Raw genomic sequence first — 15635 nt, 5'->3', positions numbered from 1 at the left:
CCGCGCCCCGAGGGGTTAAAGCCAGCCCCAAAAGGTTCCCTGAGGTCCTGGCAGGGCCAGTTCTGCCCCTCGGGGGAGGATCAGGGCGTGGGGCCCTCCCTCCTCCCAGCCTCGACGCCCTCTGCCCTCAGAGCTCTGGCCGCAGCCTCCGGAGGGGGACAGGGATGGAGCCCAAGGTGGGTACCCCAAAACCCTGGGATCACCCCCAGCGGGCACCTGAGGGGATTTGGGGGGATTTGGAGGATTTGGGGGGATTTGGTGAAGTTTGGGAATCCCCAGGGCTGGGGCTGCAGAGGGGGGAAATGAAAAATGGAAAGTTCCAGAATCTGGGGAGTTCAGAGGGGCCGGGGAGGGGGAAAAGAGGAGTGGGATTCCCCAAATTCCTGGGGGGATTCAGGTGGAACTACCCCAAAATCCCACCTGGATACCTGAGAACCACAAAACCTCCCTGAAGCCTTACCTGGGACACCTGGGAAATCCCAAATCCTTGGGAATTCTCACCTGGGACCCCCCCAAACATCACCTGGGAATCCTTTGGGACCCTCACCTGGACCCATGGGACCCTCCAAATCCTCACCTGTGCAGCTGGGACTCCCCTGTTAACCTGGGACCCACAAAATCTCACCTGAGACCCCCAAAACCCCATGTGGACCCCTCCCCCAAACCCTTCCAGGGCCCCCAAAAGCCCCCGCAGGAACCCCCAAACTTCACCTGGGCCCCCCCATGCCCCAGAAACCTCGCCTGAGACACCCCAAACCCCCTTGGGTCATCCCTGAATACCCCTCAGGACCCACAAAAATCTCCCCCAGAACCCTCAAACCCCACCTGGGACCCCCCAACTCCCCCATCTCCAGAAGCCCCCCCAACCCTTCCCCCCCCAACCCCCCTCTCCTGTCCCCAGGTGTCCCCTCCTGCCCTCCCTCCCGAGGTGGACACGGTGGAGGCCGCACGGCACAGGGCCCTGGCGGCCCTGGTGGCCCTGGCCGAGGCCTTGGGGACACCGGACAGCGTCCGCACGGCTCTGGCCGAGGCCGAGGCTGCGCTGAGCCAGGCCCAGGGGGCCGTGAAGGGGCTGGAGGCAGCCCGGGAGGCCGCAGTGGCCCCGGCGGTGGCCCTGGGGACCCTGGGGGACGAGGACGAGCAGCGGCTGCGGCATCTCGTGGCCAAGGCTGAGGAGGCAGCGGCGGCGCTGGGACGCCAGGAGGGACGGGCACGGCAGTGGCAGTGCTGGCTACGGGCTTGGCACGGGGTCACCATGGGGCTGATCATGCTGTGCGGGGCCGTGCGTGCGTAAAACACCAGTATGGACCAGTATAAACTAGTATAAACCATTACAGACCAGCAGTGATCAGTATAGACCAGCATGGAGCAGTGGGAGGCAGTATGGACGAGTATAGACCAGTAGAGACCATTATGAACAAGTATAGGCCAGTATAAACCAGTTCAGACCAGTATACATCTTTATAGAACAGTGGGAGGCAGTTCAGACCAGTTCAGACCAGTGTGAGTTTCTACAGACCAGGAGGGACTTTCTCCTGCCCTTACCAGTATAGACCAGTATGGACCAGTACAGAGCTGTGGGGACCAGTTCAGACCAGTATGAACCAGTATAAACCAGTTCAGACCAATATGGACAATATGAATATCTACAGACCAAGAGAGACTTTTCCCTGCCCTTACCAGTATAGGCTTGTTCAGACCAGTATAGACCAGTATGAACCAGTGTAGAGCATCATGGGGCAGCAGGGGATGCAGCAACCAGTACAGACCAGTTCAGACCAGTATGGAGCCCTACCGACCAGTAGAGACCTTCCCCTGCCCCAGGATGGGGACACTGGGATGGAACTGGTTACACTGGGACAGGGACGGTGGGACAGGACTGGGGAAACTGGGACAGGGCTGGTGATACTGGGCTGGTGACATTGGTATGGGGACAATGGGGTGGTGGCACTGGGATGGTGACATTGGTATGGGGACAATGGGGCGGTGACACTGAGATGTTGATATTGGTATGGGGACAATGGGGTGGTGGCACTGGGCTGGCAGTGGGAGCACTGGGATGGAACTCAGGACACTGGGGTGGTGACACTGGAATGATGACACGGGTGTGGTGGCACTGGGATGGAACTGGGGACACTAGGCTGGTGACACTGGAATGTTGACATGGGGCTGGTGGCACTGTGGCAGCCCTGGGGACAATTGGGTGGTGGCACTGGGATGGAACTCGTGACACTGGGACACAGCTGGGAACACTGGGACAGGGACACTGAGATGGGATGGGGGACACTGGGTCAGGACTGGGGAAACTGGGGTGGGACTGGTGACACTGGGATGGGGACACTGGGGCAGAATGGGGGACACTGGGTGAAACTGGGGACACTAGGATTGAACTGGTGACACTGGGCTGGTGCCATGGGTGGCACTGGTGACACTGGGATGACTCCCTTGGTTGGGGTACTGGGATGGAACTGGGAACACTGGGAGGGGACGCTGGGATGGAGACATCAGGAAGGGACTGGGGACATGGGACACAACTGGGAACACTGACGCAGGGACACTGGGACAGGATGGGAGATGCTGGGATGAGACTGGTGACTCTGGGAGGGAACTGGGAACACAGGGATTGTGACATTTGGATGGATCTGGTGACAGTGGGATGATGACATTGGTATGGGGACAAGGGGGCAGTGGCACTGGACTGGAACTGGGAGCATTGGGCTGGCTCTGGGAGCACTGGGATGGTGACACTGGGTTGGTCACATCGGGACAGCCCTGGGGACACTGGGGTGATGACACTGGAATGGAACTGGTGGCTCTGGGATGGAACTGGTGACACTGGGGTAGTGACACCGGAGCAACCCTGTTGGCACTGGGGTGATGACATCAGCACAGGGACACTGGGCTGGAACTGGGGACAGTGGGAGGTGACCGGTGACACTGGGATTGGGATACTGGGACAGGACTGGGGACACTGGGCTGGTGGCACAGTGATGGTACTGGTGACACTGGGACACAACTAGGAACACTGGGACAGGATGGGGGACAGGACGACAGGACTGGGGAAACTGGGAGGGAACTGGTGACACTGGGAACACTGGGATGGGGACATTTGGATGGATCTGGTGACACTGGGATACTGACAATGGTATGGGGACAATGGGGCCGTGGCAGTGGGCTGACACTGGAAGCACTGGGATTGAATGGAAGCACTGGGATGGAGCTGGGGACACTGAGATGGTGGCACTGGGACAGGACTGAGGACACTGTTTCTGCAGCTGGGCTGGTGACACTGGGCTGGTGGCACTCAGGTGGTGACAGTGGGACAGAACTGGTGGCACTGGGATGGAGCTGGTGACACTGGGGTGCTAGCACTGGGGTGGAACTAGTGCCACTGCTCTGCCCCTGGTGCCACCAGTCTGGTGGCACTAGACAGGTGGCACTGCCGTGTCCCTGGTGCCACATGTCCGGTGTCCCCATGTCCCTGCAGTGTCCCTGGACTCAGCCCGCACTGCCCTGGGGGTGACTGACGATGGTCACCTGCTGCCGGCCCTGATTGTGGTGGCCGTGTCCTGCGAGGTAGCCCTGCGGGGTTTGGGGACATCACGGCGTCACCTGGCCAATGCTGCAGGCCACCAGCGGGACATGGCCCTGCGCCTGCATGACCGTGCCCAGCAGGTGGCGGCCAACAGGGCCAGCGCCGAGGCCGCCACAGCCACCAACAGGGCCACCGCGGATGCACTGGGGCAGCTGGAGAAGGTGACGCGGGCACTGAAGGAGTTGGTGGAGGCTGTCAACCAGGATAGGGAGGAGACGCCGTGGGGAACACAGAGACAGGGCTTCCCCAGCGCTGCCAAGGAGCTTGGGCGCATCGTAGGGAGGTGGAGGGAGGTGGACAAGGAGGTGGCACAGAGGCTGGAGGCGGCCCATAGAGGGCTGGTGGGGCAGGGGTAGGGATGGGCTGGGGACATGGGGGTGGCATTGTCACCGCTGGGGCACGGGGACACCCTGAGGGACATTGGGGACCTTGGGGACATCCCCGTGTCCTTCCCTTGGGGACCCCCAGGCCACCCTGACATCCCCTGTCCTGTTTTGGGGCACCACAATGTCCCTGCTGTCCCCACAGTGACCAAAACAGGATCCCAGTGTCCCCTAGTGTCCCCAGCAGGACATCAGGAGACATTTGCACCCTGCTGGGGACATGGGGGAGGGGCATCAAGGCCTGTTGGGGACACTCAGGGGACATCAGGGTCCCGTTGGGGACACTTGGGGGATATTTGGGCTCTGTTGGGGGCCCTGAGGAAATGCTGGGGACATTGGGCTCCTGTTGGGGACATCAGGGAAGACATTGAGGCCCTGTTGGGGACACTGAGGGGATACTGGGGGTCTCTTGGGGGACAACAGGGCCCTGTTGGGGACACTGAGGGGACATCAGGGTCCTGTTGGAGATACTCAGGGGACACTGGGGCCATGTGGGGACCCTGAGGGGACATCGGGGTGCCGTGGGGGCCATCAGGGGGACATCGGGCACCCGCAGATGGGGGGGGGCGGGGCCGGGGTGGTGATGTCACCTCTTCCTCTTTACTGCCGGCTGTGCCGCGTTCCTGCGTGTCACCCGAGTGTCCCCCAGGTGTGTCCCTGTCCTGTCCCCTGAGGCCATGGAACCCTGTGAGGTAAGACAATCCAGGTGCAGGGGGGAAGGAGGGGACAGGGGATGGCAAAGGGGACAGCAGCGTGGCAGGAACGGGGAGGTGACAGAGGGGTGGTAGGGACAGAGAGTGGCAGGGGGGAACAGTGGAGGGTGGCAGGGGGTGGCAGAGGTGACGAGGGGGTGACAAAGGGATGGAGGGGACAGCAGAGCCCTCCAGGGAGCACACAAATGGGAGCCCCAGGAGGGAAGAGGGACCATCCCAGAAGGCTACAAGTGCCACAAGGTCCCTGCCACCTCCCCTGTCCCCTCCACAGCTTCTGGAGTTGCTGGTGGACGTGGTGGCCAGGCTTGGTGAGCTGGCAGCCACCGTGGCTGGGACGTACGGGGACGTGCTGCTGGGCATGTCCCCAAGTTCCCTGCAAAAGGCCCTGGGGATCTTCATCGGCCACCTCCGGGACACCCTGGGCCACCCCCGTGTCACCTCCCTGGGCGAGGCCCTGGCTGCCCTCAAGGACAAACGAGGGGCTACCTGGGCCCATGTGAGAGATGCGGCCAGCACCTGGCGGGACTTGGTGGCCACATTCGAAGACAGCTGGGACCGGCTGTCCAGGGAGGCCACCGAGCTCCGGGACACTTGCAGGGACACGGCCACCAGGGAGACCACCACTGCGGCCACTGCCAACACCTGGGCCGGGGACCTGCGGGTCAAGGAAAAAGGCTGGGAGAAATCTTGGCACTGCCTGGTGGCTGAGGTCTGGCAGCTGCCACTGGTCCGGGACAAGGAGAAGATGGCCTCGGCCATCACTGAGTACGATGCCCGTATGGAGGCCGCTGCCAATGAGGAGCAGGCGGCCACCAAGGCCATGGAAGAGGCTGTGGTGGCCTCCAGCATGGCGGGGGCGGCTACTAAAAGGGGCCAGCGGGCAGAGGTGGCCCTTGGCCCACTGGAGCGCTTGGTGGCTGCGTGTGACAAAGCCACCGCGTTCCCCCAGGAGCTGCTGCGCCGGCTCAGGGCCATCCAGGCCTCCCTGGCGGGGATGTCCCCAACAGCTGACGTCCCCAACAGCTTGGTGGCTGCGGTGGCCGAGGCCGAGCAGGTGTGGAACGCCAGCACCTGCCTGGTCAGTGATCACCTGCTGGGAACAATCGGGGACATCTGCGCACTCCTCTCAAGTGTCCCTGCTGTCCCTGGTGGCCCCACTGGCCATGCAGTGGCCATGCAGTGCCAAAAAGCTGTCGAGGCCATCCCGAAGCTGCTGCGGGGACAGTGATGTCACCGCTGTGATGTCATCAGGGGTGGTGAAATCATTGGGGATATCTCTGGTGTCACCTGTGCACTCCCTCGTCCCCGCCAGAGATTTGAGACAACTTTGGGGAATTTCCTGGGAATTTTCATTAAAATTGCCCAAAATCCTGATGGGAATTCCTGGCATCATATCACTGGGGACACTCTTGGGACACTCTGGGGCCACTCAGGGACACTCATTGGCAGTTTGGTGGTGGTGAATGAAGCAACTTTCCATCATGGGTACAGCAGATCATTTCTTGAGCCTCCTCAAAAACTTTCAGGTGCCTTTCCCTCCATGGGCAGTTTCATCTCAAATGCCCAATTTCCCTGCATTGGTGACAGATTGGGCCTCGGTTGTTCAATTGCCCTCTCCCCTTTTAGGGCCTCTTCCCCAGGGAGCTCTGGTCCCATTATCCTCCCCCTGCACCCGTTTGCCTTGCCCTGACAGGGTCTCACTTCCCTCTGGGGGTGGGTCCTTGCACCCTGGTTCCCCTCAGCAATAGCAGCTGCCATTATTTTCACTTTCCCCTTGGCTTTCTCCTCGTCCCTCCGTACCTTGACCTTCTGGGCTCCTTTTATCAGGTGATTCCATCCCTTATCCTGCATTCCCCCAGTCTTTCTAGCTTTTCGTTATATTCAGCCAAGCATGAGTGACAAAGGTTATCTTCAATAAAGCTTGTCCAGCTGTTGTATCAGAGTCTACACCTGAGTATTGTCTTGTATTTCTTTTTAACCTCTCCAGCCACTCAGTTGGCGTCCGTGATGTACATGTTCCCTCTCCCAAATCCACATCCCTGCTGCTCAGATCATTTGTCTTCCCTTGGTAGTAAACCAAAGGTTTATTATAGATTGTACTTTGTCCAAGCTGTAAACATGGGGTCCCAAAATTGGTCTACTTGTTCTGCTAATGCAATTGTATCTTCTAGTAGAATTTTAAAGTCCTCTTTAAATGCTCTCACTTTGCAGGAATTAAGTGGGGCAGTGACAAACCCGAATCCCTGTGTGCCCCAGCCAATGTCACTTCCCAGAGGGGGTTTAGTGCCACTGCTTGGTTCTCATTTTTCCACTCCTCTGGCTGGACCGGTCTGCCCCAGATATTCTGGCTGGGTCCATCAGGGGCTGCAGGGGGTGCATCGGGTGCTGGCGCATATGGAGGGGACACACACTGTAAGGGGTCCCAGTTTTTAATTTCTCTTTATTTAAACATGTTCTCCTTTTCCAGGGAAGTCTCACCCTTCCAACTGGCAGTAGAATCATATTTTTCCTGACTGACTAGTTCTTAGGCATTCACATGAATATTCAAAGTTTGGCACATCCACCCCTCAAAGGAGCTCTATTTTGGCCAGTATAAATAATCAGATCCTATCTCCTGTTTAGTCTATTTCTTCATATCATAATTAATCATTTTGATTTTATTTTCATTCTTTGTGTCAGGGTTATGTTCCCACTGTGCCAATTTTATCCCTAGGGGCTATCTGGAGGTATATCCATTGATGTTTCCCTCATCCCCTTTCCCCTGGAGGATTTCTCTTTGCTTGCTTTGTGTCCCATTTTCTTGGCTTATCCCAGCACTGTCCCCACAACTTTATTTTCCTTCTTTCTTTACTTCCAAGCAAATCCTACTCTTCTCTTTTCACATGTATTTTCCCAGTCCTTCTCAGGTACTGTTCAGGCTCGTGGAACTAAATGCAATTTTCCCACACACTATTTCCTACAGAAATTTTTAAAAATGTCATGCCTGATTGCTGGCTCTTTCTCACTCCCAGCCCCCGGCACTCTTTTGTGTGGCTGTGCAATGCCACCTCTCATGACAGATTTCACACTCACACCACACCCAAGGTTCACATCCCAATCCACAACTTAAGCACTAAATTACACTCATATGTGTTACGATGGGGGTCATTCGTCAGAGACACAAAACCTACACGGCCTGGGTTTCTTGCCTTACTGGCTTTTTCCGGCTCTTACACAGTTCAGTCTCCCCTGCTCTGTACACACGTATTATGGTGGAGGCCATTCCTTGGCGACGTGCAAACAACACAACTCTCAAAGATCGCTATGAATAACAGCCTCGAGTTTATTCTCACAGCTCCTTCCATAGGAGCTTCAAATTTCCCTCGCTTGCAGATGTGATTGGTTGAGGTGTCAGCACCGTCCAGCTCCCTGGCCAATGACAGGTCTGCATTTAGGGCTGAAAGACATTGGCTGAGGGCCCCTGTGTAGAATTGAATCCAAGCTATGCTTGTTCCCCCAGGGACTTGTTTACTTCTAGGCTGGTTGAATTTGAGGGGCAGCTTCAGACTGGCTGCACTGTGACACCCCTGCCCTATGTCCCAGTATAGACCAGTATGGACCAGTATGGACCGGTATGGACCCGTATGAACCAGTACAGACCACTATAGACCAGTATGAATATCTACAGACCAGTAGACATTTCTCTCTTCCCTGACCAGTCTAGACCAGTTCGGACTGGTATAAACCAGTATAGACCACTATGAGACTCTGTGGAGCAGTAAGGATCAGTATGAACCAGTATAGAGCAGTGGGGACCAGTTCAGACCAGTTCAGACCAATATGAGTTTCTACAGACCAAGAGGCACTTTCCCCTGCCTTGACCAGTATAGACCAGTATGAAGCAGTATGGACCAGTAAGAACTAGTACAGAGCAGTGGGGACCAGTTCAGATTGGTATGGACCAGTAGAATCAAGTTCAGAGCAGTATGAACCAGTATGAATATCTAGAGACCAACAGAGACTTTCCCCTGCCGTGACCAGTATGAACCAGTTCAGACCAGCATAAACCAGTATGGACCAGTAAAGTGCAGCAGGGGCAGCAGGGGATGCAGGAAACCAGTTTGGACCCGTTTGGACCAGTAGAGACCAGTAGAGACCAGCTCAGACCAGTATGGAGCTCCACAGACCAGTAGAGACCTTCCCCTGCCCCTGGGATGGGGACACTGGGATTGAACTGTCACCCTGGAGGGAACACTGGGATGCAACTGGGGACACTGGGCTGGTGACATTGGTATGGGGACAATGGGGTGGTGGCACAGGGGTGGCACTGGGAGCAGTGGGGTGACACTGGGATGACACTGAGATGGAACTGGGGACACTGGGCTGGTGGCACAGGGATGGAAGTGGTGGCACTGCTGTGTCCCTGGTGCCACTGCTGTGGTGAGCCCCATGTCCCCACAGTGTCCGCATGTGACCCCAGTGTGTCCCCCAGTGTCCCCAACAGGACCCCAGTGTGTCCCCCAGTGTCCCCAAGAGGACATTGGGGAGAGACTTGGGCCTTGTTGGGGACACTGGGGGGACATTTGGGCTCTGTTGGGGATCCTGAAAGGACACTGGGGCCATGTAGGGTTCCTGAGGGGACACCGGGCTCCTGTTGGGGTCATGTTGGAGACACTCAGGGGACATTGGGATCCTGTTGGGGACATGGGTGGGAACATTGGGGACCCGCGGTGGCCCCGCAGGAGGGGGGTGGGGCCAGGGGTGAAGTCACCTCTCCCCGCCTAATCCCCCCATAGGCTCCCCACCACCCCGTGTGTCTTCCAAGTGTCTCCTGGGTGTGTCACCTCCCTCTGCCAGCACTCCCAGAGTGTTCCCAGAGTGTCCCCAGTGGCCATGGAGCCCCAAGAGGTGCAACAATCCCGATGTGCTGAGGGGGGAAGAGACTGAGACATGGGAGGTGGCAGGTGGGGACAGGGGGTACAGAGGGGAACAGGGTGGTGGAGGGGACACGGTGGGGTTGCAGGAGGGGACAGGGTCATGGCAAAGGGGACAGACACATGGCAGGAAGGGAGAGGTGACAGAGGGCTGGAGAGGAGCAAGAGTGGTGGGGAGAACAGTGGGGGGTAGCAGGAGGTGCCAGAAAGAATGTGGGGGTGACAAAGGGACAGAGGGGACAGCAGAGCCCTCCAGGAAGGGGACAAAGGATACCCTGTGAGTGCACAGGGGCTACCGCAGGGGGTCACAAGTGCCACGAGCTCCCCATCATCTCCCCTGTCCCCTCCACAGCTGCTGGAGGCGCTGGTGGCCGTGGTGGCCAGGCTTGGTGAGCTGGCAGCCACTGTGGCCAGGCCATACGGGGATGTGCTGCTGGGCGTGTCCCCAAGGTCCCTGCATGCGGCCCTGGGGACCTTCATCGGCCACCTCCGGGACACCCTGGACCACCCCGGAGTCACCTCCCTGGGTCGGGCCCTGGCTGCTCTTGGGGTCACCCCGGGGGCCTCCTGGGCCTATGTGAGAGATGCAGCCAGCACCTGGCGGGACTCGGTGGCCACGTTGGAGGACAGCTGGGCCCAGCTGGCCAGGGAGGCCACCGAGCTCCATGACACTTGCAGGGACACGGCCACCAGGGAGGCCACCACTGCGGCCACCGCCAACACCCAGGCCGGGGACCTGAAAGACGAGGCTGCCTGCTGGGAGTCATCTCTGCACAACATGTGAGATGAGTCCAGGCAGCAGCTGCTGCCACTGGATAAGGAGAAGATGGCCTCAGCTAGGGCCACACACAATGCCCGTATGGTGCAATAACAAACAAGGAGCAGGCGGCCATCAAGGCCATGGAAGAGGCTGTGGTGGCCTCCAGCATGGCAGGGGCGGCTACTAAAAGGGGCCAGCAGGCAGAGGCGGCCCTTGGCCCACTGGAGCGCTTGGTGGCTGCGTGTGACAAAGCCACCGCGTTCCCCCAGGAGCTGCTGCGCTGGCTCAGGGCCATCCAGGCCTCCCTGGAGGGGATGTCCCCAACAGCTGACGTCCCCAACAGCTTGGTGGCTGCGGTGGCCGAGGCCGAGCAGGTGTGGAACGCCAGCACCTGCCTGGTCAGTGATCACCTGCTGGGAACAATCGGGGACATCCGTGCACTCCTCTCGAGTGTCCCTGCTGTCCCTGGTGGCCCCACTGGCCATGCAGTGGCCATGCAGTGCCAAAAAGCTGTCGAGGCCATCCCGAAGCTGCTGCGGGGACAGTGATGTCACTGCTGTGATGTCATCAGGGGTGGTGAAATCATTGGGGATATCTCTGGTGTCACCTGTCCACTCCCTCGTCCCCGCCAGAGATTTGAGACAACTTTGGGGAATTTCCTGGGAATTTTCATTAAAATTGCCCAAAATCCTGATGGGAATGGCTGGGGTCATGTCACTGGGACACTCTTGGGACACTCTGGGGCCACTCAGGGACACTCATTGGCAGTTTGGTGGTGGTGAATGAGGCAACTTTCCATCATGGGTACAGCAGATCATTTCTTGAGCCTCCTCAAAAACCTTCAGGTGCCTTTCCCTCCATGGGCAGTTTCATCTCAAATGCCCAATTTCCCTGCATTGGTGACAGGGCCTCGGTTGTTCAATTGCCCTCTCCCCTTTTAGGGCCTTTTCCCCAGGGAGCTCTGGTCCCATTATCCTCCCCCTGCACCCATTTGCCTTGCCCTGACAGGGTCTCACTTCCCTCTGGCGCTGGGTCCTTCCATGCTGGTTCCCCTCAGCAATAGCAGCTGCCATTATTTTTGCTTTCCCCTTGGATTTCTCCTCATCCCTCCGTACCTTGACCTTCTGGGCTCCTTTTATCATGTCATTCAATCCCTTCTCCTGCCATTCCCGCAGTCTTTCTAGCTTTGTCTTATATCCAGCCAAGCACGAGTGACAAAGGTTATCTTCAATAAAGCTTGTCCAGCTGTTGTATCAGAGTCTATACCTGAGTATTGTCTCATATTTCTGTTTAACCTCTCCAGCCACTCACTTGGAGTCTCCTCCTTCTTTTGTTGTTCAGCAAATGCCTTGTGGGCATTCTGAGTTTGGGGGGAACAGCCTCCCTAATTCCCCCTGACAATTAATGCTCTATAATCTTCCATGTTTTGCCTTCCCCCGGGGTTATGGTGGTCCCAATTAGGGCATTGCAAGGGCATTTTCTGCTCCTCGCGGCGTCCGTGGTGTACATGTTCCCTCTCCCAAATCCACATCCCTGCTGCTCAGATCATTTGTCTTTCCACAGCTTTAAACAAAAGGTTTATTATAGATTGTACTTTGTCCAAGGTATAAACATTAGGTCCCAAAAATTGGTCTACTTGTTCTGCTAATGCAATCGGATCTTCTAGTAGAATTTTTAATTCCTTTTTAAATGCTCTCACTTTGCAGGAATTAAGTGGGGCAGTGACAAACCCGAATCCCTGTGTGCCCCAGCCAATGTCACTTCCCAGAGGGGGTTTAGTGCCACTGCTTGGTTCTCATTTTTCCACTCCTCTGGCTGGACCGGTCTGCCCCAGATATTCTGGCTGGGTCCATCAGGGGCTGCAGGGGGTGCATCAGGTGCTGGCAGATATGGAGGGGACACACACTCCAAGGGGTCCCAGTTTTTCATTTCTTTTCATTTAAACAAGTTCTCCTTTTCCACGGAAGCCTCACCCTTCCAACTGGCAGCAGAATCAGTTTTTTCCTGACTGACTAGTTCTTAGGCATTCACATGAATATTCAAAGTTTGGCACATCCACCCCTCAAAGGAACTCTCTTTTGGCCAGTATGAATAATCAGATCTTATCTCCTCTTTAGTCTATTTCATCATATCATAATTAATCATTTTGATTTTATTTTTATTCTTTGTGTCAGGGTTATGTTCCCACTGTGCCAATTTTATCCCTAGGGGCTATCTGAAGGTATATCCATTGATGTTTCCCTGCTCCCCTTTCCCCTGGGGGTTTTCTCTTTGCTTGCTTTGTGTCCCATTTTCTTGGCTTATCCCAGCACTGTCCCCACAACTTTTTTTTTCTTCTTTCTTAAATTTCAAGCAAATCTTACTCTACTCCATTCACAGGTATTTTCCCAGTCCGTCTCAAGTACTCTTCAGGCTCTGGGAACTAAATGCTTTTTTCCCACACACTATTTTCAACACAAATTAAAAAAAATAATCATGCCTGAATGCTGGCTCTTTCTCACTCCCAGCCCCAGGCACTCTTTTGTGTGGCTGTGCAACGCCACCTCTCATGACAGATTTCACTCTCACACCACAGCCAAGGTTCACATCCCAGTCCACAACTGAAACACAAAATTACACTCATATGTGTTACGAAGGGGGTCATTAGTCAGAGACACACAAACGACACAAACTCTAAAAGGTTCTTGTGACAAACAGCCTCACTATTGTTCAGACCCTCTTTATACAAGGGGTTTGAATCTGCTGGCTTAAGACAGCTGATTGGATGGGTTCTCTCCACCCAGCTCTCTGGCCAGTGGTGTATCTGTGTCTAAGCTTGAGCAGGGCTGCCTGAGGTCTTTGCTTGGGTTTGAATCCAACCTATCCTTGCCTTATCCAGGGACTTGTTTTCTTCTAGGCTGGTGGAGTTTAGGGGGCAGCTTCAGATCAGCTGCAATGTGACAATTCATCCTCTTGGTTAGATTAAAAAATGTAAATGATGAGCCTAGTTGAAGAAGGCTTTTTCACCCAACTCAACAAGCCCAGTCTCCCACAGCTAGTGATGTACCTCGTGCATCACTGGAGTTGTGATGTTCACATCCAGAAGCTGTCAGGCAAAATCACCTACATTAGAATCCTTTAGGTTAGCATGCCACAGCCTTTATGTTTAGAAGTTACAAAGTTCCAACTTAACACTACAAACAATAAACAATTCAACTCAAAACTATTTCAATTAAAACCACACATATTTCTACCACTGATGTTTGCTAAATATTTGAGTCTCGGAGTGAGGAGATGGGCAGATTGTCTTACCATTGACAATCTTCTGCTTCCGAGGAGCTGTTGGCTTGCCAGGTTATGTTGTAATTTCATTTTAAAACATCAGAGAAACATGAGTACATGAGAGTTTGAAATAAGCATCAAAAGTTTTATAATGTCCTTGGTGGCTTTCAGAGCTTGTTGCTCATACTCTTTTCCTCGTTGAAGTAAAATAAAAGTTCATATCTTAACGACTGGTTGTTCCTCTACGGAGGTTAATCCGCCTATTTCTTTGGTGGGTTTTTCCTTCTATTTTTTCAGGTTTTTTCTTTCTCTGACTCCTACGCTGTTCAGTTTTTTAGCCTTTCTGTCTTTTCCTGCCTCCTACACTGTCTGGTTTCCTTGCCTTACCAGGTTTTTCCAGCTCTTGCACAGTTCAGTCTCCCCTGCTCTGTAACACAGAGAATAGCTGAGCCGCATCACTTCATGGGTCATTACATATCACAGTGGAGGCCGTTCCTCAGCGAGGTACAAACAACCCAACTCTCAAAGATCCCTGTGAATAACAGCCTCAGGTTTATTCTCACAGCTCCTTTCATAGGAGCTTCAAATTTCCCTCGTTTACAGATGTGATTGGTTGAGGTGTCAGCACCGTCCAGCTCCCTGGCCAATGACAGGTCTGCATTTAGGGCTGAAAGACACTGGCTGAGGGCCCCTGTGTAGAATTGAATCCAAGCTAGCCTTGTTCCCCCAGGGACTTGTTTACTTCTAGGCTGGTTGAATTTGGGGGGCAGCTTCAGACTGGCTGCACTGTGACACCCCTGCCCTATGTCCCAGTATAGACCAGTATGGACCAGTATGGACCCGTATAAACCAGTACAGACCACTTGTACAGTACAGCCTCTTGTCCCGGCTGCCACCCTCCCACCTGCCCCTGTGCCCCCCATGCCCCATTGCCCCTTCCCCATCCCCACCCCTCTACCCCCTCCCCACCCAGTGTCCCCTCACTCCCCCTCTCCCCCCCCACCCCCATTGCACCTCTTGGAGCTCCACGCTCATGGGGACACTTTGGGGACACCTTGGGGACACTCCTGGGGTCGAAGGAGCCTTGGGATGTCCTTGGTGGCTCTCAGGCACCGCTCGGCCACCCCACAGGCACTGGGGCTGGCGGGAGCACCATCGAAATAGAACTTGACAATGTCATCAACTGTCCCCAGCAGGTGATCCTTGGCCAGGCGGGCGTTGGCCTCCCACAGCCACTCAGCCTCAGCCACCTTGGCCACAAAGTCCTCAGGGACATCAGGGGACATCTCATTTGTCCCCTCCAGGGTGGCCTCGATGTCCCCAACCATGCACTGCAGCTCCCAGGGGAACGCGGTGGCTTCGTCACACACAGCCACCAAGCGCTCCAGCAGTCCCAGGGCCACCTCCACCCACTGTCTCATCTTGGTGGTCCTTGTTGCCTCACTGACAGCCTCCTTGGCCTGTCTTCTCATCTGGGCTTCCAGTGTGTCCACCACCTCGGCCCCCTCCTGCCTGCCCAGGGCCTGACCCAGCTCCATCTTGTTTTCCTGCGCTGTCCCGTAACGGGCAACCTCCTCCTGCAGGGAGCTTGCCAAGGAGGTGGCGGTGATCGCCATGTCGGCCGCCTCACTGACCACCTCCCACCTGGCATTGCGGAGCTTGGTGGCCTTCCTGGTCAGCTCGACCCACCTCTCCATGAGCACCTCCAAGGACGCCTGCCACACGATGGCCGCCGTTTTCGCACATTCCCAGGCGGTCCATGAGGTGCTCTTGTAGGCAGCCATGGCCCAGCTCATGGAGGTGACAGGGTCATCATCATCGAAGGTGACATTTCGGCACCACCAGGTGTCATCGATGCGCTTGATGGTGGCCCGGAGCACCCTGGTGAACTCCTCCAGCTCCGAGTATGGGCACTTTGAGGACATGAACAGCCGCATCATCTCATCCCGCCCAGGCAGCGTGGCCAGCAGCTCGCCCAGGGTGGCCACCATGGTGACCTGTGGCTGCAGC

At 56.0% G+C, this 15635-nt stretch overlaps 1 protein-coding gene across 1 annotated transcript; it reads left to right on the top strand.

Moving 5' to 3' along the window:
* The first annotated feature begins 3971 nt into the window (after positions 1–3971).
* Positions 3972–5919, top strand: LOC135286324 (uncharacterized). Its single transcript, XM_064399437.1, has 2 exons — positions 3972–4670; positions 4963–5919. The coding sequence occupies exons 1-2, from the start codon at positions 4656–4658 to the stop codon at positions 5917–5919; spliced, it is 972 nt and encodes a 323-aa protein (XP_064255507.1). The 5' UTR covers positions 3972–4655.
* The last annotated feature ends 9716 nt before the right edge of the window (positions 5920–15635 follow it).

This window comes from Passer domesticus, chromosome 26, assembly GCF_036417665.1.
Source record: "Passer domesticus isolate bPasDom1 chromosome 26, bPasDom1.hap1, whole genome shotgun sequence".
In the NCBI taxonomy this organism is placed as follows: domain Eukaryota; kingdom Metazoa; phylum Chordata; class Aves; order Passeriformes; family Passeridae; genus Passer; species Passer domesticus.
The sequence above is the reverse complement of the archived record's forward strand: the minus strand, read 5'-3'. Positions and strand labels throughout refer to the sequence as shown.